This window comes from Hyperoodon ampullatus, assembly GCF_949752795.1.
Source record: "Hyperoodon ampullatus genome assembly, chromosome: 7".
Taxonomy (NCBI): Eukaryota; Metazoa; Chordata; class Mammalia; order Artiodactyla; family Ziphiidae; genus Hyperoodon; species Hyperoodon ampullatus.
The window spans coordinates 55866203-55893147 of record NC_136920.1 but is presented as its reverse complement, the minus strand read 5'-3'; the positions used below and the strand labels follow the sequence as shown (position 1 = coordinate 55893147).

Below are 26945 nucleotides of genomic sequence, written 5' to 3'. Positions count from 1 at the left end.
GATTTGGGATAATTCGTTGTAAAAAGAGGAAAAGGGCGAAAAGTCTGAAATCTTGCTAAGTCCACCTCCTTAATTTGAGATAATTCGTTGTAAAAAGAGGAAAAAAAAGGGGGGGAAGTCTTAAATCTTGTCCTCAAGGTCCACTTCCTCAATTTGGGATGATTCGCTGTCCATTCATGCACTCCACAGACGCAGGGCACATCAAATGGACCGTGGAGCTTTAATCCGCTGCCTCGGAGGCTGCACAGAGAGATTTCCCTGTCTCTGCTCTCACAGCTCCCGGGTCTCAGCCTTGGACCTGGCCCCGCCTCTGCGCGTAGGTCGCCGGAGGGCGTCCGTTCTTCGCTCAGACAGGACGGGTTTAAAGGAGCCGCTGATTCGGGGGCTCTGGCTCACTCAGGCAGAGGGGAGGGAGGGGAATGCCCTCTCCTCGCGCACCAGGCAACAAAAGGGAAAAAAGTCTCTTGCCTCTCCGGTAGCTCCAGACCCTTTCCCCGGACTCCCTCCGGGCTAGCACTAACCCCTTCAGGGTCTCTTCCTGCCGCCAGCCCCAGACCTCTCCCTGCGCTCCGACTGAAAGCCGATACCCGAGCCTCAGCTCCCAGCCCCGCCCGCCCTGGCGGCCGAGCAGACAAGTCTCTCGGGCTGGTGTGTGCCTGAGGGCACCGATCCTCTGTGCCAAAATCTCTCTGCTTTGCCCTCCACACCCCTGTTGCTGTGCTCTCCTCCGCTACTCCGAAGCTTTCCCCCTCCGCCACCTGCAGTCTCCGCCCTCGAAGGGGCTTGTAGTGTGTAGAAACCTTCCCTCCTTCACGGCTCCCTCCCACTGGTGCAGGTCCCGTCCATATCCTATTGTCTCTGTTTATTCTTTTTTTCTTTTGACCTACCCAGGTATGTGGGGAGTTTCTTGCCTTTTGGGGGGTCTGAGGTCTTCTGTCAGCGTTCAGTAGGTGTTCTGTTGGAGTTGTTCCACGTGTAGATGAATTTCTGATGTATCTGTGGGGAGGAAGGTGATCTCCGCGTCTTACTCTTCCGCCATCTTCCTCCGGCTCCTCGGTGTATGATCCTTTTAATGTGCTGTTGGATTCTGTTTGCTAGTATTTTGTTGAGGACTTTTGCATCTATGTTCATCAGTGATATTGGCCTGTAGTTTTCTTTCTTTGTGACATCCTTGTCTGGTTTTAGTATCAAGGTGATGGTGTCCTTGTAGAATGAGTTTGGGAGTGTTCCTCCCTTTGCTATATTTTGGAAGAGTTTGAGAAGGATAGGTGTTAGCTCTTCTCTAAATGTTTGATAGAATTCGCCTGTGAAGCCATCTGGTCCTGGGCTTTTGTTTGTTGGAAGATTTTTAATCACAGTTTCAATTTCAGTGCTTGTGATTGGTCTGTTCATATTTTCTATTTCTTCCTGATTCAGTCTTGGCAGGTTGTGCATTTCTAAGAATTTGTCCATTTCTTCCAGGTTGTCCATTTTATTGGCATAGAGTTGCTTGCAGTAATCTCTCATGATCTTTTGTATTTCTGCAGTGTCAGTTGTTACTTCTCCTTTTTCATTTCTAATTCTATTGATTTCAGTCTTCTCCCTTTTTTTCTGGATGAGTCTGGCTAATGGTTTATCAATTTTGTTTATCTTCTCAAAGAGCCAGCTTTTCGTTTTATTGATCTTTGCTATTGTTTCCTTCATTTCTTTTTCATTTATTTCTGATCTGATTTTTATGATTTCTTTCCTTTGCTAACTTTGGGGTTTTCTTGTTCTTCTTTCTTTAATTGCTTTAGGTGCAAGTTTATATTGTTTATTGGAGATGTTTCCTGTGTCTTAAGGTAGGATTGTATTGCTATAAACTTCCCTCTTAGAACTGCTTTTGCTGCATCCCATAGGTTTTGGGTCATCGTGTCTCTATTGTCATTTCTTTTTAGGTATTTTTTGATTTCCTCTTTGATTTCTTAAGTGATCACTTCGTTATTAAGTAGTGTATTGTTTAGCCTCCATGTGTTTGTATTTTTTACAGACCTTTCCCTGTAATTGATATCTGGTGTCATAGCATTGTGGTCAGAAAAGATACTTGATACAATTTCAGTTTTCTTAAATTTACCAAGGCTTGATTTGTGACCCAAGATATGATCTATCCTGGAGAATGTTCCATGAGCACTTGAGAAAAATGTGTATTCTGTTGTTTTTGGATGGGATGTCCTATAAATATCAATTAAGTCCATCTTGTTTAATGTATCATTTAAAGCTTGTGTTTCCTTATTTATGTTCATTTTGGATGATCTGTCCATTGGTGAAAGTGAGGTGTTAAAGTCCCCTACTATGAATGTGTTACTGTCAATTTCCCCTTTTATGGCTGTTAGCATTTGCCTTATGTATTGAGGTGCTCCTATGTTGGGTGCATAAATATTTACAATTGTTATATCTTCTTCTTGGATCGATCCCTTGATCGTTATGTAGTGTCCTTCCTTGTCTCTTCTAATAGTCTTTATTTTCAAGTCTATTTTGTGTGATATGAGAATTGCTACTCCAGCTTTCTTTTGATTTCCATTTGCATGGAATATCTGTTTCCATCCCCTTACTTTCAGTCTGTATGTGTCTCTAGGTCTGAAGTGGGTCTCTTGTAGACAGCATATATATGGGTCTTGTTTTTGTATCCATTCAGCCAATCTGTGTCTTTTGGTGGGAGCATTTAGTCCATTTACTTTTAAGGTAATTATCGATATGTATGTTCCTATTCCCATTTTCTTAATTGTTTTGGGTTCGTTATTGTAGGTCTTTTCCTTCTCTTGTGTTTCCTGCCTAGAGAAGTTCTTTTAGCATTTGTTGTAAAGCTGGTTTGGTGGTGCTGAACTCTCTCAGCTTTTGCTTGTCTGTAAAGGTTTTAATTTCTCCATCAAATCTGAATGAGATCCTTGCTGGGTAGAGTAATCTTGGTTGTAGGTTTTTCTCCTTCATCACTTTAAATATGTCCTGCCAGTCCCTCTTGGCTTGCAGAGTTTCTGCTGAAAGATCAGCTGTTAACCTTGTGGGGATTCCCTTGTGTGTTATTTGTTGTTTTTCCCTTGCTGCTTTTAATATGTTTTCTTTGTATTTATTTTTTGACAGTTTGATTAATATGTGTCTTGGCGTGTTTCTCCTTGGATTTATCCTGTATGGGACTCTCTGTGCTTCCTGGCCTTGATTAACTATTTCCTTTCCCATATTAGGGAAGTTTTCAACTATAATCTCTTCAAATATTTTCTCAGTCCCTTTCTTTTTCTCTTCTTCTTCTGGAACCCCTGTGATTCGAATGTTGGTGCGTTTTATGTTGTCCCAGAATTCTCTGAGGCTGTCCTCAGTTCTTTTCATTCTTTTTTCTTTATTCTGCTCTGCAGTAGTTATTTCCACTATTTTATCTTCCAGGTCACTTATCCGTTCTTCTGCCTCAGTTATTCTGCTATTGATCCCTTCTAGAATATTTTTAATTTCATTTATTGTGTTGTTCATAGTTGCTTATTTCATCTTTAGTTCTTCTGGGTCTTTGTTAACTGTTTATATTTGTTCTTTAAATCTTCTAGCTCCTTGGGTTTTTTAAATAACTAAATAAATAAATAAATAAATAAATTAAAAAAATTTATTTATATATTGATTGATTGATTGCTGTGTTGGGTCTTTGTTGCTGCTTGCAGTCTTTCTTTAGTTGCAGCAAGCCAGGGCTACTCTTCATTGCAGTGCACAGGCTTCTCTTTGCGGTGGCTTCTCTTGTTGCGGAGCACAGGCTCTAGGCTCGCGGACTTCAGTAATTGTGGCACACAGGCTCAGTAGTTGCACCTTGCAGGCTCTAGAGTGAAGGCTCTGTATTTGTGGCACATGGGCTTAGTTGCTCCATGGCATGTAGGATCTTCCTGGACCAGGGATTGAATCTGTGTCCCCTGCATTGGCAGGCGGATTCTTAACTGCTGCGCCACCAACAAAGTCCGTAGCTCCTTGTTAAACATTTCTTGTACCTTCTCGATCTGTGCCTCCACTCTTTTTTTTGAGATTATGGATCATTTTTACTATCATTACTCTGAATTCTTTTTCAGGTAGATTGCCTATCTCCTCATCATTTAGTTGTTCTTGTGGATTTTATCTTGTTCCTTCATTTGCAGCATATTTCTCTGTCAACTAATTTTGTCTGACTTTCTGTGTTTGAGGTCTCCTTTCCACAAGCTGCAGGATCATAGTTCCTCTTGTTTCTGGTGTCTGCTCCCCGGTGCATGAGGTTGGTCCAGCAACTTGTGTAGGCTTCCTGCTGGGAGGGACTGGTGCCTGCCCTCTTGTGGGTGGAGCTATGTCTTGTCCCTCTGGTGGGCAGGGCCATGTCAAGGGGTGTGTTTTGAGGTGGCTGTGAGCTCAGTATGACTTCAGGCACCCTGTCTTCTGATGGGTGGGGCTGTGTCCTTATCTTGGGCATTGTTTGGACTGAGACTTTCCAGCTCTCAAGCCGGGTCTGGGTGCTGAAATATGCACCTCTGGAAGATCTCACTCTGATCAGTATTCCCTGGGCCTTCAGTGTCCTAGCCTTCACAGTGAGTGATAGTTGACCTTCGCCTCCCCAGGAGACCCTCTAAGACCCCTAGGTAGGTATAATCCAGGTTTCTATCCAGTACTGCTTTGTGCTGGGTCCCAGTGCACGTGAGACCTTGTGTGCACCCTCCAAGAGTAGAGTTTCCATTTCCCCCAGCCCTGTGGAGCTCCTGCCCTCAAGCCCTGCTGGCCTTCGGGGCTAAATGCTCTGGGGGTTCTTCTGCCCAATGCCAGACTCTCACACTGTCTCGGAGGGCTATTTTATGTGGGAATGTCCATGTGTAGCCTGCGTGGGTTTAATATTTTTTGGTGCGAGGGTTGTTTTTAGTATAGACATCTGCCACTTCTTTCCTCAGTGTATTCTGGCCATTAGCCCCTTTACAGGAGGTATGACTGATGTGGTGACCATAGCCTGTACTGGATACTGAGTAGAGCCTCCCCTTTGCTCTGTGGTTGTCACTGTCTTGTCAGAGACGGGCTCTGCTCCCTAGTTGTTGGAGTCGAGGCCCCCAGGTCTGCTTCTTAGCTGTGTTTCTGATCTGCACTGTGAGCTAGGCAGGACTGGAGCACTCCCACTGGGAAGGAAGCCACTGAGTATTCCTCCTCTGGAGCTGTTCACCTGTGGGCATGTTCTATTGTGTCACCTTTCACCTGTTGTGCGAGCTCTCAGATTACACCATCATTGGCACTGCTCTCAGCCCCACCTTAAATGTGGGTATGCCAGCAGTCGGCCCTGGTGTCTCTCATATGTTGTTTTCACCAGACCACCAGCATAGATCTACTGAAGTCAGGTCCTAGGATTGCAGTAATCATGGATCTGGACCCACTGTGGATGCTATGGGGGCAGCTCCAATTCTAGGCCAGCCCAACCCTCATGTGTATGTGCCCACGAAGTCTACAGCTGCTAAAGCTAGACCTGCCTTGGCTGCAGGAGCACTCGTTGTCCATTCAGATGTTCTGTAGGTGCTAACTTTACAAGACCAGTCACGGGGGTGTCAGTTCATGGTTTGCGCAGCTGTGAAGAGAGATTTCAGCTTTTCTTCCTTAGTTGCATGTCCCCTGGGGCCCAGCTGTCGTTTCAGCCCCACCTCTGTGTGTGGGCCACCCCCAGGGGTCTGCTCCAGAGGCTGTCCTGGAGCACATGAGTCTGCCCTGGTGGCGATGGGCACGTGGGGGAGCCAGCAGTCACGGGCACAGGAGAGCTGGCCCTAGCAGAGGCCCTTCTTAGTGCCCGGGGAGGCAGGGGCTGGCACATGGGGAGAGAAGCTGCAATGGCAGCTTCGCCCCTTACGCATCACTTAACTATGGCTCTTTCCTTCTGTGGCAGTCCAAGTTTCCTCCACAAGCATTCCCAGTTGCGGATTTCCTCACTTCCACCCCCTCAGGCTGTCTCCTCACAGCCAACAGAAGTCCTCTCCTGGGTCTGCTCTCCAAACCCCATGTTCCAGCACTCAGCCTCTGTGCACACCAGTGGACACCTGTCTCAGGCTGGGGCGCACAGGGCTGTGGCACAGACCATCTGTGTATGTTTTACTCTGTCCTGCTTGGCTGTTGGCACTCTCTTCCAATAGCCCATGAATTCCCTTCTGTCCCAATTAATGTCCCTGTCTATGAGGGGCCTTCCCTGGATGTGGGACCCTCTCCTCTCCTTCAGCTAACCCCGACCCAGGGGTGCTGTTCCCATCCCGCTTCCTCTCCTTTTCTTTTTCCCTTTTTCTTTCTTTCATCCTATCTGGTTACACGGGGATCTTTCTTGTCCTTTTAGGTATCCAAGGTCCTCTGCTAGTGTTCAGCTGTGCTCTGTGAGAATTGGTCCATTTGTAGATGTATTCTTGATGCGTTTGTGGGGAGAGATGAATTCCACATCCTCCTACTGCTCTGCCATCTTGCTGACTCCTTTGGATTTTATATTACTATCTATTAATGAGTTAATCAATTAACCTTAATTATTTCTTCTTCTAAATGAGTATCAGTTGATTTAATCTCGCCCAAAAGAATGGGTCTGTTTTGGTTGGTCAATGCAATACAGAAACTCTGCAGGTAAGAAGGATCCAAGTTATTCCACTATATCTGGGGTGGTGTCATAATAGTAGTGTCCACCTTTTCCACAATGACTGAAACAACGAGTGTGCTCCAACCTCAAGTCAAACCCTGGGTCTCTGAAGACAAAAACCAGCAGACAGACCAAAGGAGCCTTCATCTCATAAAAATGCAACAGTTTATTCACATCTTCATCAGAGTTCAATGGGCAGGAAGACAATTCTGTGGGCATAATGTGAGTCTTTACTTTTCTCTTCTGAATCACGAAAGTACCTCCCATCCCCACAGGCTTATCTCCATAATGTTTTTCAAGAGTCTGTCTCACACAAGTCACAAAGTTAAGTTTTCCAGTTCTTCTTTTGGCTTTCATCTCAATGACCTTTCCAGGTTGGCCCCCACTGGCAAAAAGATTAGCCACTAATGCACACCCCAAATCATGATATTCTCACTGTATTTCTCTAGTAGGCACCCTCCATCTTTAGGGTTAACACGAGCAAATTAACTTCAATACACAGGAGGTTTGTGTTCACTTTCTGTCTGAACAACTGACATAAACTCAGAATTGAATCCAAGAGTCTGAAATGGGCCTGCTCCTACTCTAAGAATAAAAGCTCTGGGAAGTTGGATTTCTTTTGCAATCTTATTTAGGTTATAAACTTTTTTTTTGATTTACAAGAGGCAATAAGTAAGGCACACCTCCTACTTCTGCAATTCTAGTTTTCCCACAGATGCCTTTTACAGGAAAGATAAATGGTCCTTAGTCAAATCAGGGCACTCAACTACAGAGACCTGGACATCAGCAAAGTTATCCTTTAGCAGCTTCTGCAGAACTCCAGCAAGCTCCTCTAGACTTGACAGATGAAAAGAATACTCAGCACAAGCCATCTTCCTTAGGTGTGAATGAAACAAGAGGGAAGGGGGCAGGGCACAACCTTTAAAAGAATGGTGGTTTTGGGGGCTTCCCTGGTGGCGCAGTGGTTGAGAGTCCGCCTGCCGATGCAGGGGACACGGGTTCGTGCTCCGGTCTGGGAAGATCCCACATGCCGCGGAGCGGCTGGGCCCGTGAGCCATGGCTGCTGAGCCTGTGCGTCCGGAGCCTGTGCTCCACAAGGGGGGAGGCCACAACAGTGAGAGGCCTACATACCTCAAAAAAAAAAAAAGAATGGTGGTTTTTATTCTTCAATTTGTTAATGTGGTGTATCACACTGATTGATTTGTGGATATTGAAAAATCCTTGCATCCCTGGGATCAATCCCACTTGATCGCGGTGTATGATCCTTTTAATGTTGGATCCGGATTGCTAGTATTTTGTTGAGGATTTTTGCAGCTGTGTTCATCAGTAATATTGGACTTTTTGTGTGGTATTTTTTGAATAGTTTCAGAAAGATGGGTGTTAACTCTTCTCTAAATGTTTGATAGAATTCACTGTGAAGCTATCAGGTCCTAGACTTTTGTTTGTTGGGAGTTGTTAAATCACAGTTTCAATTTCAGTATTTGTGATTGGTCTGTTCATATTTTCTGTTTCTTCCTGGTTCAGTTTTGGGAGACTGTACTTTTCTAAGAATTTGTCCATTTCCTGTAGGTTGTCCATTTTATCAGCATATAGTTGCTTGTAGTCGTCTCTTATGATCCTTTGTATTTCTGTGGTATTGCTGTCACTTCTTTTTCATTTCTAATTTTATTGAGACCTCTCCCTTTTTTCCTTGATGAGCCTGGCTAATGGTTTATCCATTTTTATCTTTTCAAAGAACCATCTTTTTGTTTCATCGATCTTTTCTATTATTTTTTTCATCTCTATTTCATTTATTTCTGCTCTGATCTTTATGATTTCTTTCCTTCTACTAACTTTAGGTTTTGTTTGTTCTTCTTTTCTCTAGTTGCTTTAGGTGTTAGTTTAAGTTGTTTATTTGAGATTTTTCTTGTTTCCTGAGGTAAGATTGTGTTGCTTTAAACTTCCCTCTTAGAAAAGTTTTTGCTGCATCCCATAGGTTTTGGATCATCATGTTTTCATTTTCATTTGTCTCTAGGAATTTTTTGATTTCCTCTTTGATTTCTTCAGTGATCCATTGTTTGTTTAGTAGCATATTGTTTAGCCTCCACGTGTTTGTGTTTCTTACAGTTTTTTTTCCTTGTAATTGATTTCTAATCTCAGCATTGTGGTCAGAAAAGATGCTTGATATGATTTCAGTTTTCTTAAATTTATCAAGGCTTGCTTTATGGCACAGCATGTGATCTATCCTGGAGAATGTTCTATGGGCACTTGAGATGAATATATATTCTGCTGCTTTTGGTTGGAATGCTCTATAAATATCAATTAAGTCCACCTGGTCTGATGTATCATTTAAGGCTTGTGTTTCCTTATTGATTTTCTGTCTGGATAATCTGTCCATTGATATAAGTGGGGTGTTAAAGTCCCACACTACTATTGTGTTACTGTTGGTTCCTCCTTTTATGGCTGTTAGCATTTGCCTTATATATTGAGGTGCTCCTATGTTAGGTGCATATATATTTACAGTTGTTTTATCTTTTTCTTGGATTGCTCCCTTGATCATTATGTAGTGTCCACCTTTGTCTCTTGTAACTGTCTGTCTTTATTTTAAAGTCTATTTTATCTGATATGAGTATTGCTACTCCACCTTTCTTTCGATTTCCATTTGCATGGAATATCTTTTTTCATCCCCTCACTTTCAGTCTGTATGTGTCCCTAGATCTGAAGGGGGTCTCTTGTTGACAGCATATATATGGGTCTTGTTTTTGTATCCATTCAGCTAGTGAATGTCTTTTGGTTCATTTGCATTTAAGGTAATTTGATTCATTTGCATTTAAGGTAATTACTGATATGTATGTTCTTATTGATGTTTTGTTAATTGTTTTGGGACTGATTTTAGTTCTCTCTTCTTCCCTTCCTCGTTTTTTCTCTTTGATTTGATGACTAGTGTTGTGCTTGGATTCTTTTTTGTGGGAATCTCTATTGTAGATTTTTGGTTTGTGGTTACTATAAGGTTTTGATATAGCTGTCTATATATATACAAGGTTGTTTTAAGTTGTTGGTCTCTTAATTTCAAATGTGTTTCCAACATCCTGCATTTGTACCGTCTTCTCACAATTGCTGGTTTTGATAACATATTTGTGTGTGGATGGTTTCCCACCTTTACTGTATGTTTGCCTTTATCAGTGAGCTCTCCCATTTGTAATTTTCTTACTTCTAGCTGTGGGCTTTTCTTTTCTGCCTAAAGAAGTTCCTTTAGCATTTGTTGTAAAGCCGGTTTGGTGGTGCTGAATTCTCTTAGCTTTTGCTTGTCTGTAAAGCTTTTGATTTCTCCATCAAATCTGAATGAGAGCCTTGCTGTGTAGAATATTCTTGGTTGTAGTTTTTTCCCTTTCATCATTTAAAATATATCGTGCCACTCCCTTCTGGTCTGCTGAAAACTCAGCTGATAACATTATGGGGATTCCCTTGTATGTTATTTGTTGCTTTTCCCTTGTTGCTTTTAATATTTTTTTTGTCTTCAATTTTTGTCAGTTTGATTAATATGTATGTCAGTGTGTTCCTCCTTGGGTTTACCCTGTATGGGATTCTCTGCACTTCTTGGATTGGGTGATGTTTCCTTTCCCATGTTAGAGAAGTTTTCAGCTATTATCTCTTCAAATATTTTCTCAGGTCCTTTCTCTCTCTCTTCTTCTGGGACCCCTGTAATGTGATTGTTGGTGTGTTTAATGTTGTCCCAGAGGTCTCTTAAACTGTTCTCATTTCCTTTACGTTTCTTTTTTTAAATAAATTAATTTTATTTATTTATTTATTTTTGGCTGTGTTGGGTTTTCATTGCTGTGCGCAGGCTTTTCTCTGGTTGCGGTGAGCAGGGGTTACTCTTCGTTGTGGCACTCGGGCTTCTCATTGTGGAGGTTTCTCTTGTGGAGCACGGGCTCTAGGCACACAGGCTTCAGTAATTGTGGCACATGGGCTTAGTTGCTCCATGGCATGTGGCATCTTCCTGGAACAGGGCTCAAACCCGTGTCCCCTGCTTTGGCAGGTGGATTCTTTTTTTTTTTTTTTTTTTTTGCGGTACGTGGGCCTCTCACTGTTGTGGCCTCTCCCATTGTGGAACACAGGCTCTGGACACACAGGCTCAGCGGCCATGGCTCACAGGCCTAGCCGCTCTGCGGCATGTGGGATCTTCCCAGACTGGGGCATGAACCCGTGTCCCCTGCATCGGCAGGTGGACTCTCAACCACTGCGCCACCATGGAAGCCCAGGCAGGTGGATTCTTAACCACTGTGCCACCAGGGAAGACCTGTCCTCATTTCTTTTCTCTTTATTCTGTTCTGTGGCAGTGATTTCCACTACTCTGTCTTCCAGCTCACTTACCCTTTCTTCTGCCTCATTTATTCTGCTATTGATTCCTTGTAGAGTATTTTTCATTTAAGTTTTTATATTGTTCACTTCTGTTTGTTTGTTCTTTAATTATTCTAGGTCTTTGTTAAAAATTTCTTTTACCTTCTCAATCTTTGCCTCCATTCTTTTTCTGACATCTTGGATCATCTTTACCATCATTACTCTGAATTCTTTTTCAGGTAGATTGCCTACCTCCACTTCACTTAGTTGTTCTTCTGGGGTTTTATCTTGTTCCTTCATCTAGAACATATTCCTCTGCTGTCTCATTTTGTCTAACTTTCTGTGTTTATGGTCCCACAGCCTGCAGAATTTTAGTTCCTCTTGCTTCTGGTGTCTGCTGCCTGATGCATGAGGCTGGTCTAAGAGGCTTCCTGGTGGGAGGGACTGGTTCCTGCCCACTGGTAGGTGGAGCTGGGTGTTGTCCCTCTGGTGAGCAGGGCCATGTCAAGGGGTGTGTTTACAGGCAGCTGTGGGCTCAGAAAGACTTTAAGCATCCTGTCTGCTGATGAGTGGGGCTGTGTTCCTGCCCTTCTGGTTGTTCAGCCTGAGACGTCCCAGCATTAGAGGCTTCGAGCTGTTGGGTGGGCCAGGTCTTAGTGTCATAATGGCAGCCTCCAGAACAGCTCATGCCAATGAGTACCCTGTACCTCCACCACAAGTGTCTTTGTTTCCACAGTGAGCCACAACCACCCACCCCCCGTCTCCCCAGGAGACCCTCTAAGACCTGCAGTTAGGTCTGGCCCAGGCTCCTATGGAGTCACTACTTTGCCCTGGGTCCCAGTGCATGTGAAATCTTGTGTGTGTCCTCCAAGACTGCAGCCTCTCTCTCCCCCAGTCCTGTGGAGTTCCTGTGATCAAGCCCAGCTGGCCTTCAAAGCCAAATGCTCCAGGGGCTCCTCTTCCCATTGCCAGACCCCCAGACTGGGGAGCCTGACATGGGGCTCAGAATTCTCACTCCTTTGAGAGAACTTCTGCGATATGATTATTTTCCAGTTTGTGGGTTGCCCACCTGGCTGGCATGGTATTTGATTGTATTGAGAATGCACCCCTCCTACTGTCTTGTTGTGGCTTCTTCTCTGTCTTTGGAAGTAGACTATCTTTTCTGGTAGGTTCCAGTCCTTTTTTGTCGATGGTTGTTCAGCAGTTAGTTGTGATTTTGGTGTTTTTGTGAGAGGAAGTGAGCTCAGGTCCTTCCACTCCACCATCTTGTCTGTGCATCTTGCTGCATTGTTAGTTAGTCTAGAAACTCTGCTCTAAAGGAGTAAGAGGTCCACTCGTTTAGACCACAGTTTACAAACGTGTATCCTTTTTTCTCCTGAGGACAGAATTGATGTGGTTGCTTTGTTTTTGATGGTGATGATGGTTTTCATGACACTTATGGTTCTGTTGGTTATTATGATGGAGGAATAAGGATGGAGATGATAGAAATGAGGGATGATGGTGGAGGTAGTGATGGTGTAGGTGGTGGTGAAGGTAGTGATGCTGATGATGGTGCTGCTGATGGTGGTGTTGGTGTTGGTAATGGTGGTGATGATAATAGTGGTGGTTTTGGTGTTGGCGAGCTGATATTCAAGCAGAATGTATTAGTACAGCCATATCAGTTGCTAAAATTCCAAAATACTTTGAACTAGTTGGAAAACATCTACTGCCTTCAAGGTGCCCAAGACCCTTTCTCTGTTGCCCCTGCTGCCATAGCCCTGGGGAGCCCCAGGCAGGCATCACTGGGGCTGCCATGCACCAGCCTCAGACAGAAAAGGGGCAAATGCTCAGTGCCCATCTGGATCTCTGCAACCTTTGCATTATAGCTCACTGGTTGTTCAACACCTTGACTGTCCCCAGGGGGTGTAGTGATGGTGATGGAGGTAGTGATGCACCCCGTCCCTCTGATAGTCTCCAGTGGTACCCAGGTCCCCCATTCTCCAGGGCAGGCCTTTCTCATCAGGCTGAGAAGGTAGTGGCCGACCCATTACCAATGGGCTGGCTGGTCCCTCTGGGTCAGCTCATGTGCCCCTGGGCAGAATCCAGCTCTGTGCTGGTGCTGAGGAAACCCAGGAGCAGGTGAGTGTGGCCCTGCCCTTGGGGTGCTCATGGCTCCACCAAGCAGACAGGAAGTCCTGGTGAGTCAGGGAGAGCACAGGGTCCCAAAGGCAAGGGTCTGAAAGCTACAGGATGCAGGACCTGGGGGCTTTGGTGGCCCAGAATGGCTTCCCAGAGCATGTGTGAATGAGATCTCCCCACACCCAGGAGGATGACTTGGCCGAGCTGGCCTCCCAGCAGTACTTTGTGGACTATGGCTCTGAGATGATCCTGGAGCGTCTCCTGAACCTCGTGCCCACCTACATCCCTGACCGTGAGATCACGCCCCTGAGGACGCTGGAGAAGTGGGCCCAGCTGGCCATTGCTGCCCACAAGAAGGTCAGAGGGCTGGGGTTTTGAAGAAGGGGCTTTCTGATGACCTGGCTGGAAGGGTAAGGACCTGAGAAATCAAAGAGGTCACAGCTCTTACCTGACATCTGTCTGTCCATGGGGCTGGGAGGACAGGATGGCACCCTTGACCTCCTGGCTCCCAGCAGCCTTTCTCCACCATGGATATCAGTTCACTTGTGTTTTCTGCCCTCTACTCTGCACTGGGTGCCAGGGACACAGAGATGGATCAAATCTAGCCCCATGGCCTCATGAGGGAAACCATGGGTCCATGGGCACTGGGGGTCCCAGCTCCTGGTCTCCCACCAATGCTTATTAGCGCTGCAGCTCAGGAGAGTTGGTGCATGCTGGAGGAGCTTCTAGGAAATGCACCTCCTTTACCCTAAAACAGCTCTGGCCCAACTTCCTGCCTGAGGAATTTGAGGTACTGGCCTCCTCTGCCTCTTGTTTGAGGCCCCAGGCCCATAACCAGCCCTGAGTAGCTCCCTTCTAAGCTAAGAGACCCACCCCAAGTAGAGCAGGGGTGCCCTGGTGGGGGTGGGGGACCCTGGCTGCTGGAGGGGACTCATGGGCCTCCGCATCTCCAGGCCCCGGTTGTATAAGAGCAGAATCCTCTTTGCACACAAGTTGCCAAGGGCTCCAAGATCAGTGTGTCTCAACCCCTACGCCATGTGGCCTCTTCCCTAACCCAGGAGCCCCATGTGTCTCCCCCTGAGCTCTTTGCCTTCCCTTGAGCTGCCCACAAGTCTCCACCTGTACCCGAATGCTCCCTGCACCCCCTGTGCTTCTAGGCCTGGCTCGCCCCCAAGGACCTCCCTGTCCTCAGCCCGCTCGAGAAGAGATGCATGTTCTCCCTCCCCCACTCTTTCTGTCCTTGGCCACCTCCTCTCCCTCACCCCTCACACTTGGTTAGCTGCTGAAGCCCGTCCATTCCACCTTCCAACAGCTCCAGCCTCCATCCCCACTCCACTCCTCTGCCTTCCCTGGGTCCTCAGTGTCCACTGCCAGTGTGCGTGTGGCACCCGGCATGTTCTGGGTTGGGTGCCATCATTCATGAATTCCCTTTGTTTTCGGTGCTTGCCATGTGCTGGGCACTGCACCAGGCCCTGGAGTCACAGCTGCGAGTACAACAGATGTGCCCTCTGCCCTCTCAGAGCCCATGACCAAGCTCGTGGGTCTCCCCGCTGGACTGTAGTGCCCGGGCCCAGGCCTCTTGTAGAGTGGACAGGTCCGAATTAGCACGATTGTTAGGGTCAGAGGAGTAAAAACATTTTATTTTTAAATAATTTCAAACTTACGAAAAAGTTGCAAGTTAAAAAGCTAGGCCTGCTGTGTACAGTATACACTTCACCTAGACTCACCAGTTGTTAACATTGTCCCACATTTGCTTTTATTTTCTCTGCATGCATACATGTTATTATTTTTTCTGAGCCATTTGAGATTAGGTTGGAGGTGCTGAGCCCCTCATCCCTGAATACTCACAGCTCTCGGGATGGCACTGCTTCTGGGCCCTCTTTGTGCATGGAAATGTGACAGCACAGGGGCCGGCACACACACGTCTTCATCTGTGTTTGTGTTCGTAGATGATAAAAACCATGAGTTCATTCTGATCTCTCCAGTTCTACTCCAATACCACCACGTTCTTATTAAAGCTCGGCAGAATATTTTTAGATAATAAAACATCGGTGCATTAATTTCTTGCCAGGAGCATTGCATTATTCCCCCAGCTGCTTGCCCACTCCAGGCTCCAACCCTTCTCTACCCTGCAATCTTCCTAACTCCCAAGTTTACCTGTCAGTTTCCACTAAAAGACCAGCCTCACAGTGGTGGCCTCACCCATGGTTCTCTGTGACCTGGCTCCTACTCACCGCTTTCCCACTGCCTCTTCTTGGTCAGGCCTGGCACCCCCCCGGCCCCATCCTTAGCCACTCACGTTCCTGTTCTCAAAACCCCTTCCCTGATCCCTGCCCTTGTGCCTTGCACATGCGCCGGCTGGGATTGTGGGCTTTCTTGTCACTCTGCTGAATCAGGAGCTCCCTGAGGGGGGACCCATGTTTCTCTAGCACGTGCTCACTGCTGTTGATGGAATCGGAGGAAGATGGAGGGACGGGGAGGCTGTGGGCTGGGGAGTGGGGTGAGGCCATGGTGTACACGAGGACATGGTGGCCTGGGGCCCACTTCTGACTTGCAGACAGGGACATTTGATTTCCAGACAGAGCTTGTGCCAAGTCTTTTGTCCCCTGTCCCTGTCTGTGCCCCTCCAGGGGATTTATGCCCAGAGGAGAACTGATGCCCAGAAGGTCAAAGAAGATGTGGTCAACTATGCCCGCTTCAAGTGGCCCTTGCTCTTCTCCAGGTTTTATGAAGCCTACAAGTTCTCAGGTACCCCTCAGCCCACCTGCCTCCCGTCCCTCCCTCGATGGCTCTGGTCCGTGGCAGAGGGAGGGGAATGGCCTGAGCCAGACTCCCCAGTCAGCCAGCCTCCTGCCCGCAGGGCTGCCTGGCCTCCAAGTCAATGTGCTGAGTGGGTCCTGCCTCCCTGCAGCCCAGTAGGGCTCCGTGGCACATAGTAGGTTCTCAGCAACACACTGGGTCAAACAATTGACTGAGTATTGTGATCATTAAAGCACCGACTGTGTACAGAGGAGGGTGGCCCAGAGCACAGGCTGGGCCAAACCCGTGAAGCTGAGAGTAGAGGCAGCCGACAAACCTGCACTGGCCACCTGCTTAGCCAACCTCGGGCCACTAGTACCAGGCACCTGCTCCATGCCAGGCCCTGTGCTGGTGGTGGCTTCACAGAATCACCAAATATCAGGTTCGAGGGAACGTTGGGGCTCAGTTTGTCTGACTCCTCCCCATATCCTACCACACCACAGGGCAGGGACTTGTCCCAAGCTGCACAGACCAGTGGCAGGAATGCGGCTCCAACCCAGTTCCTTAATCCAATACTCTCTTCCCACCGCACCTGGGGTTTTGGCTTGTAGGGAGGTTGTGTTCTCCGAGCCTCAGTTTCCCCATCTGTAAAGTGGACATCAACATGCCCCACCCTGGCCACCTCCCTGGTGGTTATGAGGATCGAGAAGGGCTGGGTCCAGCAGTGGGCAGGCGCCCTCTCAGTGCCTCTGTCTCTGCCCCAGGCCCCAGCCTCCCTAAGAACGACGTCATTGTGGCCGTCAACTGGACAGGCGTCTACTTCGTGGATGAGCAGGAGCAGGTGCTTCTGGAGCTGTCCTTCCCCGAGATCATGGCCGTGTCCAGCAGTAGGTTAGTCCAGCCCCCACTCCCCACTTTAGTGCAGGGCGGGGACTTGTCCAAAGCCGCATGAAGACCAGTGGCAGGGATGGGACTCAAACCCAGGGTCCTGGTTCAGCACTTTCTGAAGAGACGAGGGGCAGATGGAGACACAGGCAGACACACGGGGAAGGAGAGAGCTCCCGGGGCTTTTCTGCGGGTCGTGGGGACCTTTGAAGGAAACCTAACAGAGGACATCGCCAAGGTGCAGAGACACGCAGTGGCCTGTCCTGGCCGCATGTGACTGAGCAGTATGTGCTGCACCCTGCAGACCCCTCAGGCACCTTCCTCCCTATAGGGTGTGTGGGGGGCGGGAATTTACAGCACATTCACGGCTGTTCTGAGATGGGCATGGGTGGTTAGGACAGTCAGGGACAGTCGAGCGTGTACAAAAAGCTGGCCTGAGATTCAGGGCCCTGTGTGGGACTCACCTCCATGTCGTCATCTCTAAAATGGAGGTCTTAACTTTCCTTCAATACAGTGGTGAGGAATACATGCAATAATCGATGGGAGAGCTCTTTGTAAACTGAGAAGTGCAGTGCACATGGGAGCAACGTTGGGAGTGGTCCTGGAATGGACTGGCGTTCCCAGCAGTGCCTCCCCACCCCCCATCTGGGGCTTGTAGGAGTGTCTCTGGGCTGTGTCCGATGTGGGCCAGGGTTGGGTCAAGTTCAGCTCTGACCAGGCACATGGGATGCAGTGGCGACAAGATAGTCCTTGTCCTCTTGCAGCTTCACTTGAGAGGGGACATGGACATCGAATAAGCCATTTTAAAGTAGGGGCCAGTGTGCCTAGGGCTGTGGGAAGGCAGGGAGGGCTTCCTGGAGGCAGTGGTTTCTAGGCTGAGCCTTAAAGGGTGAGTAGGAATTAGACAACAAAGGGGAAGTGAGCTCCCCCTGCAGGCCTCCCAGGACCATGTGTGACTTTGGCCTGGCCGTGGCTGACTCAGGCTGAGCTGTGGCTGACTGGGCCCCGTCTCACCCTGGCTGGGCCGGCCTCTTTCTGGCTGGGCCACATCTGACTGGGCTGGCCTTGGTCTCCTTCAGGGAGTGCCGTGTCTCGCTCTCGCTGGGCTGCTCTGACCTGGGCTGTGCTGCATCTCACTCGGGCTGGTCAGGACTGACCCCGACAGGGCCCTGTTCTCCGTGTTGGTCCTGCAGGGGAGCGAAACTGGTAGCCCCCAGCTTTACGCTGGCCACCATCAAGGGGGATGAGTACACCTTCACCTCCAGCAATGCTGAGGACATCCGTGACCTGGTGGTCACCTTCCTGGAGGGGCTCCGAAAGAGGTCTAAGTATGTGGTGGCCCTGCAGGACAACCCCAGCCCTGGTGAGTGGCTCCTGGCACGAGCTGCCAGTCCCCGGGGTCAGGGTGTTAGGCAGATTACGTGCCCTGGCCTTGGCCTGGCGTTCAAGATCACTAGAGCCTGTTACCCATCCTTCCCCAGACACCTTCACTTCCAGCTGGACCAAATAGCTCAACCCTGTGCCTTCGACCTGTGCCCTGTGGGGAACCTTCCTCCCCCTGGTCTTAAATACCTATTACTTGCCAACTTCTCCAGATGAGATCAGGGGTTCCTCCTCAGTGTCCCCCAATACCCAGCATCTTCAAATGATGACAGTGGTAACAACTAGGGACTGTGCATCCCCGGGCCTTTGAGGTCCTGAGCAGAGCATGAGAAAGAGACGAAATGAACCCAGCCCTGCCCTCAGTGGGGAGGGGGTGGGAGCAGACAGTGACCATCCCTGTGATAGTGCAGTGACCCGGGAAGCCCAGAGGCTGTGGGAGCCTGGGGTTCGGGGAGGACGTATGTGTGAGCAGAACGTTTGGGGCAGAGAGGAGAACCGAGCAGGCTGGAGAGAGCAGGTGTGTCTGGGAACTGCGGGTAGTTTGTTCCGGCTGGAATGGGTGAGGTGAGGCGGGAGGGGCAAAAAGTGAGGCAGAAGAAGTCAGGAAGGCCATCTGCCAACAACAGGCCTGCGAGCGGGTCGAGGAGTGTGGGATTCCTTGTAGGGCAGTGGGGAGCCACGGAAGGCTTCCGAGCAGGGAAGTGGCCCCCTCCGATGGCTGTCTGTGTTGGGGGTTGTGCAAGGTAGAGGCAGAACGGTTGCTGAGCAGATATGGGACAGGGCCTCAGTTCCAGTGGGGAGAGGCTTACAGGTCATCAACCCAAAGAGCGGCGTGCCAACCCAGCCTCTCTCTCTGCCCCCACGTGGCCCTGCTCACCCATGCCTTCCAGCGGGCGAGGAGTCAGGCTTCCTCAGCTTTGCCAAGGGGGACCTCATCATCCTGGACCATGACACGGGGGAGCAGGTCATGAACTCAGGCTGGGCCAATGGCATCAATGAGAGGACCAAGCAGCGTGGGGACTTCCCCACCGACTGCGTGTACGTCATGCCCACTGTCACCATGCCACCGCGAGAGATTGTGGTATGTGGCCTGGGGGTGGCAGATGCATGGGAGGCTCCCCTGGCCCCTCCTTGTCTTCTTTCCACATAAAATGGAGTGAGAGATTACAGTAGATCCATGCTTTGCAGCTTCTGTGAAGGTGATCTGGGGGTCTTATGGGACCATAAACTGAAAGTTGGGGGCAACTATCAAATGTAGGCCAGGTGGAGAGGGACCTAGAAGTTGCATCAGATGAGGAACTGCCCAGGGGTAGGGGATCAGAGAAGAGTGGCCTAGGGGATGGGGGCGGGGGTTGGGGCTTGCACTGTCCAGAAAGGCAGTGAGGGCAGAGCTGGGAAGTGAGGCCCTGCTTCCTCTGGGGCCCCTTGAGCCAGCACTGAGGACTCGGAGCCCAGCTTTCCAGGCAGCTCCTGAGCCAGGCTCTGTTGACGGGGCAGTTCTCACACTGCATCCGCTGCCTTGTCCAGGCTTTCTGAGTGACCCAACCTAGTTCAGACACAGAGCACCAAGGGAAGGGTCTTAAGGCCAGCATGATGGAGGCAGTGGTAATGTCAGAGATCCCCCAGGAGGAAAGGTGTTCCCAGGGTCAGAATGGGGCACAGGGTCCACCCCCAGACCCACTTAAGAAGGCTCTGGGCTTTACCATGTTGATCCAGGGGCCCGGGGTACAGATCCAGGGGCACCTGACCTCAGCTCCCTGTCTCTTGGTCTCTAGGCCCTGGTCACCATGACCCCCGACCAGAGGCAGGACGTTATCCGGCTCTTGCAGATGCGAACGGCAGAGCCTGAGGTGCGCGCCAAGCCCTACACGCTGGAGGAATTTTCCTACGACTACTTCAGGTGACGGGGGACGGGGAGAGGGCCCCAGGCCAGGGAGCTGCAGGCTTCTGCTACCCTCCGGTCTGCAGGGTGGGGTTGCTTTGTGGTGTCCCCGTCTGTGAGCAGGGCCCAGGTCAGAGGGAACCAGAGGGCAGTTTCAGTCCATCGAGATGACGCTTCTCATGTTGTGTCATCTTATCCTTCCTCCATTTAAGATACTGTGACTGCGCCCACCCTAGTTGGAGTCCTGGGCACTCCTGACTCAGGGCTGTACCTGCCTCACCGATTCACAGTCCTGGTGGGGAGACAGGCATGAGACCAGGCGGCTGTTATTCTGTGCGCCCAGTGTTGTGATGGAGATGCTGGGTCGGGGTGGAGATGGAGGCTTCGTGGAGGAAGTGGTGTCTGAGCTAAGCTGGGGCGGGGTGGGGGGGCAGTGTGCGGGGTGAGCCGGGTGGAGGAGCGCCACAGCTGGAGCAGAGAGAAGCAGGCGCGGGGAGCCGGGCAGGGCTGCCGGGGCACAGCCAGCCTTGTTAGTATCTCCATCTGTCAGCTGAGAAAGTAAGGCCCGGGCAGGGCTGGTGACTCATCCCAGGTCATGCGGCGCAGCAGGGAAGCCGGTTCCCTCCGCTCTGCTTCCTACACGGGGCGGGATGGGGCTGGAGTCTCACAACCTGGCCGTCAGTGCGGACTGTCCCGTGCTGTGCAGGCCCCCACCCAAGCACACGCTGAGCCGCGTGATGGTGTCCAAGACCCGCGGCAAGGACCGGCTGTGGAGCCACACGCGGGAGCCGCTCAAGCAGGCGCTGCTGAAGAAGATCCTGGGCAGCGAGGAGCTCTCGCAGGAGGCCTGCATGGCCTTCATCGATATCCGCACCCTCAGGGGGTGGGGGTGGGGACACGGAGGGTCAGGCGGGGGCCACGGGGAGGGGGCGCCTAGGGCAGGGGAGGGCTGGGCTGGGCCTCGCCTCTAGGGTTTTCGTCTAGACACTTACTTCCTTCTGAGGGGCCCAGCTGGGGCCCGAGCAGACGTGGGGGGATGCTGATGGAGCGGCTCCCTCTGTGTGCCCGGCACCTTACAGCGTGCAGGGGGCTGCCTCAGCCGTTGTCTCCTCACACCCTGTCACTTGGTTGACAGGTGTATATCGTGCCATGTGCTGGGCCAGGCGTGGAGACACGGCGGTGGGCAGACCCAGTCCCGAGCCTCATGGTGCTCATAGCTGAGAGTGGAGATGTGCTGATCGGGGTCAGTGCTGTGATGGGACCCGACAGCACATTGACCTGACTTGGCCTTGGAGGAGGGCAGGGAGGACTTCCTGGAGGAAATGATATCTAGGCTGGAGACTGGGTAGGCCTTGGCCAGTCAAAGGGGAGATGGGTGGGGAATGTTCTTGACAGAGGGAGCAGCGTGTATAAAGGCCCTGAGGCAAAACAGAGCAGGGCTGGGCTTCCCTGGTGGCGCAGTGGTTGAGAGTCCGCCTGCCGATTCAGGGGACACGGGTTCGTGCCCCGGTCTGGGAAGATCCCACATGCCGCGGAGCGGCTGGGCCCGTGAGCCATGGCCGTTGAGCCTGCGCGTCCGGAGCCTGTGCTCCGCAACGGGAGAGGCCACAACAGTGAGAGGCCCACATACCGCAAAAAAAAAAAAAAAAAAAAAAAAACAGAGCAGGGCTGTTTCAAGGGCAGAAATTAACTCAGCACGGCTAGAGGCTAGAGTTCAAGAAGGGGATCCCAAGATGTGGGCTGATGGATGAAAGTTTCCCAAGGTCTGTTAAGAAGCTTGGACTGTGTCCTGTGGTGCAGCCATGGGGAGCCACTGGGGCAGGGGGTGGCATGGTTAGATTTGTGATTTGGAAAGTTTATTCTGGTTACTGTGAGGACTCTGGTAGTGGGGTTGGGGCCTGGAGCAGGATGGCCAGTGAGAAGGTGGCCAGAGGAGTTGAGGAGAGAGGGTGGGCAGTGGGCATGGAGAGCAGTGTGGGCAGATTATGCCCATTTCCTGGGTGAGTAGCCTGAGGCCCAGGGCCACATGATCAGGGGTGGCAGACCCTGTTGGAGAGTGTGGCCACCTGCCTCCCAGGCCATTGTTCCCCGATTGGCCACAGCCTTCCTTGACAGCTCCCCACCCGTGCTCAAGTACATGGGTGACTACCCGTCCAAGAGGATGCGCTCCGTCAATGAGCTCACAGACCAGATCTTCGAGGGTGCCCTGAAGGCTGAGCCCCTCAAGGACGAGGTGTACGTGCAGATCCTGAAGCAGCTGACTGACAACCACATCAGGTAAGCGGGGATGGTGGGAGGGTGAGGGGCAGGCCCCACCCCCTAGTGCTAACAGCTGAAGGTAATCGTAAAGGTCCTCCTCCCACTGTGAGCTCACTCCCTGCCGAGGCAGCAGCTGGCTCTGCCTGGGAACAGTCCTTCTTCACTCAGAGCAGGAAGCTGTCCTCAGGCCCCCTCATGTCCTAGCTCTCCCTCAAGGCCCAAGGAAGAGGGTCAAGAACCAAGAGGTGGTGGCTGCGCCCTCAGAGTCTGTCCTCCCCGCAAGTTGAACAGCCCCAGCTCCTCCTAATTTCCCGCTGCTCTCTGCCTGAGCCTCCCCTGGATACCCCTCCCTAGCCCAGATGCCACTGTCTGCCTACAGGTGCATCTCATGAGCACTTGTCCCATCCCTGGCTCAGGCTGAGCTGGCTGTCAGAAGCTCTGGCTAAAAACTCTCATGGGGGCTTCCCAAGTAGTGCAGTGGTTGAGAGTCCGCCTGCCGATGCAGGGGACGCGGGTTCGTGCCCCGGTCTGGGAAGATCCCACATGCCGTGGAGCGGCTAGGCCCGTGAGCCATGGCCGCTGAGCCTGTGCGTCCGGAGCCTGTGCTCTGCAACGGGAGAGGCCACAACAGTGAGAGGTCCGAGTACCGCAAAAAAAAAAAAAAAAAAAAAAAAAAACCTCTCATGGGCTGGGGGTGTTGGACCCCAGAGGGTGTCACCGCCTCCCTGATGGCCCAGACCATGGCAGGAGGGGGAAGTCAGGCACATGCTCATCTCAGAGCCTGAGAGAAGCCCCACCCTCTCCCTTTATTCCCAGACTTCCAACTCCCTCGCCAGCTTTGTCACTCTCTACATCTCTTACACAAGTCCGCCATTGGACCATGCATCAGATCTTTTCGCACATTCTGTGCCCACAGCCAGGAAAACCTTTCCTCTCCTTTGCATATCAGAATTTGCCTCAGTCTTCAAAGCCTAGATCAAATGCCACCTCCTCCTAGAAGCCCTCCAGGCTTCCCTCCTGCCAGACCTCAGAGTAGTGCCTGAGGGAGTCCTGGGGCTGGTCTAACGTAGTGCTACTCAAATAACAGATGAGTTAAAGAGCTGCTGCCATAATATAAATCACACACTGCTTCCGTCATAGGAAAGTCTTTCTACGAAAAAAAAAATCTTAGCCAGAGTGCTTGGTGACACAGCTGATTTTTATTCTGATACAAGCACCTTACCTCCACCTGACTAGTAAGTGTGCGGCCTGGGGTGGGGTTGGCAGACCAGACTTTGAGTAGCACTAATGGGATCAGGCTGTCAGGGGGGTGGGTCCGTGTTGGTCCTCAGACAGGGGTGGGGGTGAGGGCAGGTATGTGCTGCCGTGGTGAGGAGCTGAGGCGTATCGGCCCGCGGTGGCCCCGCTGGACACCACAACTCTTCCTGCAGGTATAGTGAGGAGCGGGGCTGGGAGCTGCTCTGGCTGTGCACAGGGCTCTTCCCGCCCAGCAACATCCTCCTGCCGCACGTGCAGCGCTTCCTGCAGTCCCGCAAGCCCTGCCCACTCGCTATCGACTGCCTGCAGCGGCTCCAGAAAGCCCTGAGGTACAGCAGGGGCTGCAAGGGGCAGAGGGGGCAGTGGGAATAGTGCGTGGCGGCAGGCACTGGGGTGGGCTTCCAGCCACCCTGGCTTGCGAGATGAGTCCCTTGGGGATGCTGAGGTCCTGACCCATCTTTGGGGTTAGGACCCATCTTCGGGGTCCCACAGCTGCCAGGTAGACAAAGGTAGAAGTGCCCAGTACCCATTCTGGACAGTTTGAGAGTCTGGTTGCTCAGAAAGTTATTTTCTCATACCTTCAAGTCTGCTGGGGAGGCAGACACCTGGGCCGCACTGCATACTCTGCAAAGCCCACTTGTACCCTTTGCTTCATTCGGTCCCCTCCACATCCCTATTTGGTGGGTACCATTATCATTGCATTTTACAGATGAGGAACTAGAGGCTTGAGAGTTTGTCACCCGGTAGGAAGTGGTGGATGGGGATTGGGACTGGGGTTTGCCTGTCTCCAAAGTTCCCTCTGCTCTCTGCTCCCCATGTGGCCCCAGGAATCTGCTGCCTCCTGACTTGGCCCCCTTCCCCCTCCCCCTCCCCTGGTTTTCAGAAACGGGTCCCGGAAGTACCCCCCGCACCTGGTGGAGGTGGAGGCCATCCAGCACAAAACCACCCAGATTTTCCACAAGGTCTACTTTCCCGATGACACAGACGAGGTGAGGGACTCTGGCTTCTTGGTCTGTGGGTGCCCCTGAAGGACCACACTCCCTCGGGGACACAGGGCAGCCCTGATGTCTCTTCCCCACCACCCCCACCTTTGCCCCCATTCTCCTGCCCCTCAGTGGAGTCGGGGCTCAGTCAAGAGGCCATAGACTCCTCGGGTCAGGAGCCCTTGGGTTCCTGGTTCAGCCTCTCACTTCCTTGATCAGCTTCCTTGAGAAGGTCACCCCTCTCTCTCTCTGAGGAGCCTCTGCTTTGGAGAAACGTGCTTTCTCCCTCTGAGCTGAGCTCTGTGTTGATGTCACCTCCCTGATGCCAGCTCTGTTCCTGGGCACAGGCCTGCCTGCTCTGCAGCCCAAGACCTCCCCCATTGCCCCGAGCCCACACTCCTGCAGACCAACCCTTCCTTCCTTCTCACCTGACCTGTGAGTTCCCTCCACCGTGGTCCCCTGGGCAGAAGTCCCATTTGTCTGCTTGTCATGCCCATTTGGTCAGGCTGGCTGCTGATCTACACCCCCTGCTCCATCCCAGCACAGCATCTCATTCAGATAAACAAGACCAGCAGTGAAACTTCCGATTTGAAAAGCAGTTTAAAAACTTGTCTAGAGACTAGAGACTCAGAAATACCACTATGGGATTCTAGTCACAAGGACAGAAAAACTTCCTAAAATCTTTTCCTGTCCCCTATGGAGGGTTACATGGAGCATCCCCCACGCCCCAAATCGCACTCCTCCCTCCTCTGAGCTTCCCCAGACTCTCCTGTCCCTCTCAAGCCCAGTCTGGGCTGCTTCCCGGCTCTTGACTCCTCGCCCTTTCTGGAGTTTGCTTTCTCCTTCCTCCAGTTTCTCTCCTTCCAATCGCCCTGTGTCCCTTCTGTGCTCCCCTGGCCTCTGCCATCACTCATGCTTGTACAGCTGGGCCCAGGACCCTGGAGGCCAAGGCTTAGTCCCGCTTGAAGGGTTGGAAAGGGCACGATCTGGGAAGACCCAGACAGGAGTTGCTTTTCCGTTTTTTAAAAAAAATTATTTATTTATTTTTAACTGAAGTTTAGTTGATGTACAATATTATATGAGTGTCAGCTGTACAACACAGTAATTCACAATATTTAAAGGTGGTACTCCATTTATAATTATTAGAAAATATTGGCTATATTCCCTGTGTTGTGCAGTATATCCTTGTAGTTTGTTTATTTTATATATAGCAGGTTCTATACTTCTTCCTTTTCTTAAGCATGGTGCCCAGCTCTGGGGAAGCCCCCTCAGAAGGAGGGTGCCTTGCATGGGAGGGGGCTCCGTCTAGCTGGAGGCACAGCCACGGGGATGCGAGAGACCCTGGCAGAGGCCCTGCCAGAGCCAAGCAAGTGCTCCCCCGCCACCCTTTCCCCCAGGCCTTCGAGGTGGAGTCCAGCACTAAGGCCAAGGACTTCTGCCAGAACATCGCTGCCCGGCTGCTCCTCAAGTCCTCCGAGGGATTCAGCCTCTTTGTCAAAATTGCAGATAAGGTGGGTTGCGGGGGTGGGGGGGCATTGATTGCTTATCTGCCTGCTCTTGGTCTGTCTCATGGGAAACTTGCTGGCGCCTGGGAGCTCACGGGGCAGCGGGGGGTGGGGACAGAGACAGAAGGAGGGGCGGGGAGAGGAAGAGGCACTCTTGCACACGCCATCTGACTGTGCCCGTCTCTTTCTTACATCCCTGCCATGGCCCCCTTACATGCAGCAGCTATGCCTAAATCTCTCTCCTCTGAGGCATTGCACAGCCTGGCCACAGACCTCTTGGGAGCACTCTGTGCTCTGGACACACTAGGCTCCTTGCCCTGCCCCAATACACATGTACTTTCCAGAGCTGATTTGACTGGTCCCTCAGCTGCCAGGCTGAGGTCAGTTCACCTCTGAAAAAGCCCTTGAAGGGGAGGATGACCATCCCCACCTAATAGACCACAAAACCTGGACTCAGAAGTGTTAAGTGACTTATCTCAGGTCACACAGCAGGGACTCAGATCCAGGTAGGTCTGACTCTGAAGCACAGGCCCCTGCCTTCGCCCCACATTGCCCCCCACCCCATTTATGTCCATGGGGAGCTTCCCCGACCCTTGCAGGCAGGTCAGGTGCTCTCTCCTGTTGCTCACCCCAGTTCTCTGTGCATCCATGTCCGTCTCCTCACTTCATGTCTGTCCCTGTGCCAGACACTGTGACCCAGAGGTGATCTCAGTGAGGTCCTGGACCCAGGGGGGCTTAGAGCCTGTGGGAGGAGCAGGACACGGATACCAGAGAATGTCCAAAGCAGGGACTGGGCCCCTTTCTCGGCCTTTTTTCCAGGGTCCTAGAGCAGCAATCAGTGACTCTTTGTTGAATGACTGAAGGGAGTCACTGTCACTGGACAGAGACACTCAACAGGCACAGTTGGGGCAAGATGGGGTTGATACATGGACACCCCCTCTGGCTGCAAGCAGGAGTTCTTCTGGAGAAGGGGCTGCCGGGGAGGCCTTGGGTGGGAAAGTCAGAAAACTCAGTATTGCTCA

At 51.1% G+C, this 26945-nt stretch overlaps 1 protein-coding gene and 1 pseudogene across 5 annotated transcripts in view; one reads left to right on the top strand and one right to left on the bottom strand.

The window, feature by feature from the left end:
• The window catches only part of MYO7A (myosin VIIA), a gene marked incomplete at both ends in the record, with an annotated part of 95201 nt that overhangs the window by 62224 nt on the left and 6032 nt on the right, over positions 1–26945 (top strand). For 3 of the 4 annotated variants that reach the window (XM_079708455.1, XM_079708454.1, XM_079708452.1), the window contains 11 exons: positions 13217–13387; positions 15661–15778; positions 16534–16660; positions 17848–18017; positions 18928–19118; positions 19813–19937; positions 20626–20802; positions 22035–22196; positions 23609–23764; positions 24319–24424; positions 25816–25929. In XM_079708455.1, coding sequence (XP_079564581.1) covers positions 13217–13387; positions 15661–15778; positions 16534–16660; positions 17848–18017; positions 18928–19118; positions 19813–19937; positions 20626–20802; positions 22035–22196; positions 23609–23764; positions 24319–24424; positions 25816–25929 — 1617 coding nt within the window. Of the gene's footprint in view, positions 1–13216; positions 13388–15660; positions 15779–16533; positions 16661–17733; positions 18018–18927; positions 19119–19812; positions 19938–20625; positions 20803–22034; positions 22197–23608; positions 23765–24318; positions 24425–25815; positions 25930–26945 lie in introns of all 4 variants that reach the window. The other variant, XM_079708453.1, reaches the window with a different exon arrangement.
• Positions 6518–7464, bottom strand: LOC307056038 (ester hydrolase C11orf54 homolog; annotated as a pseudogene). The gene is made up of 2 exons: positions 7126–7464; positions 6518–6949 (listed from the first exon to the last, which is right to left on the bottom strand). The product of its transcript is annotated as an ester hydrolase C11orf54 homolog (transcript).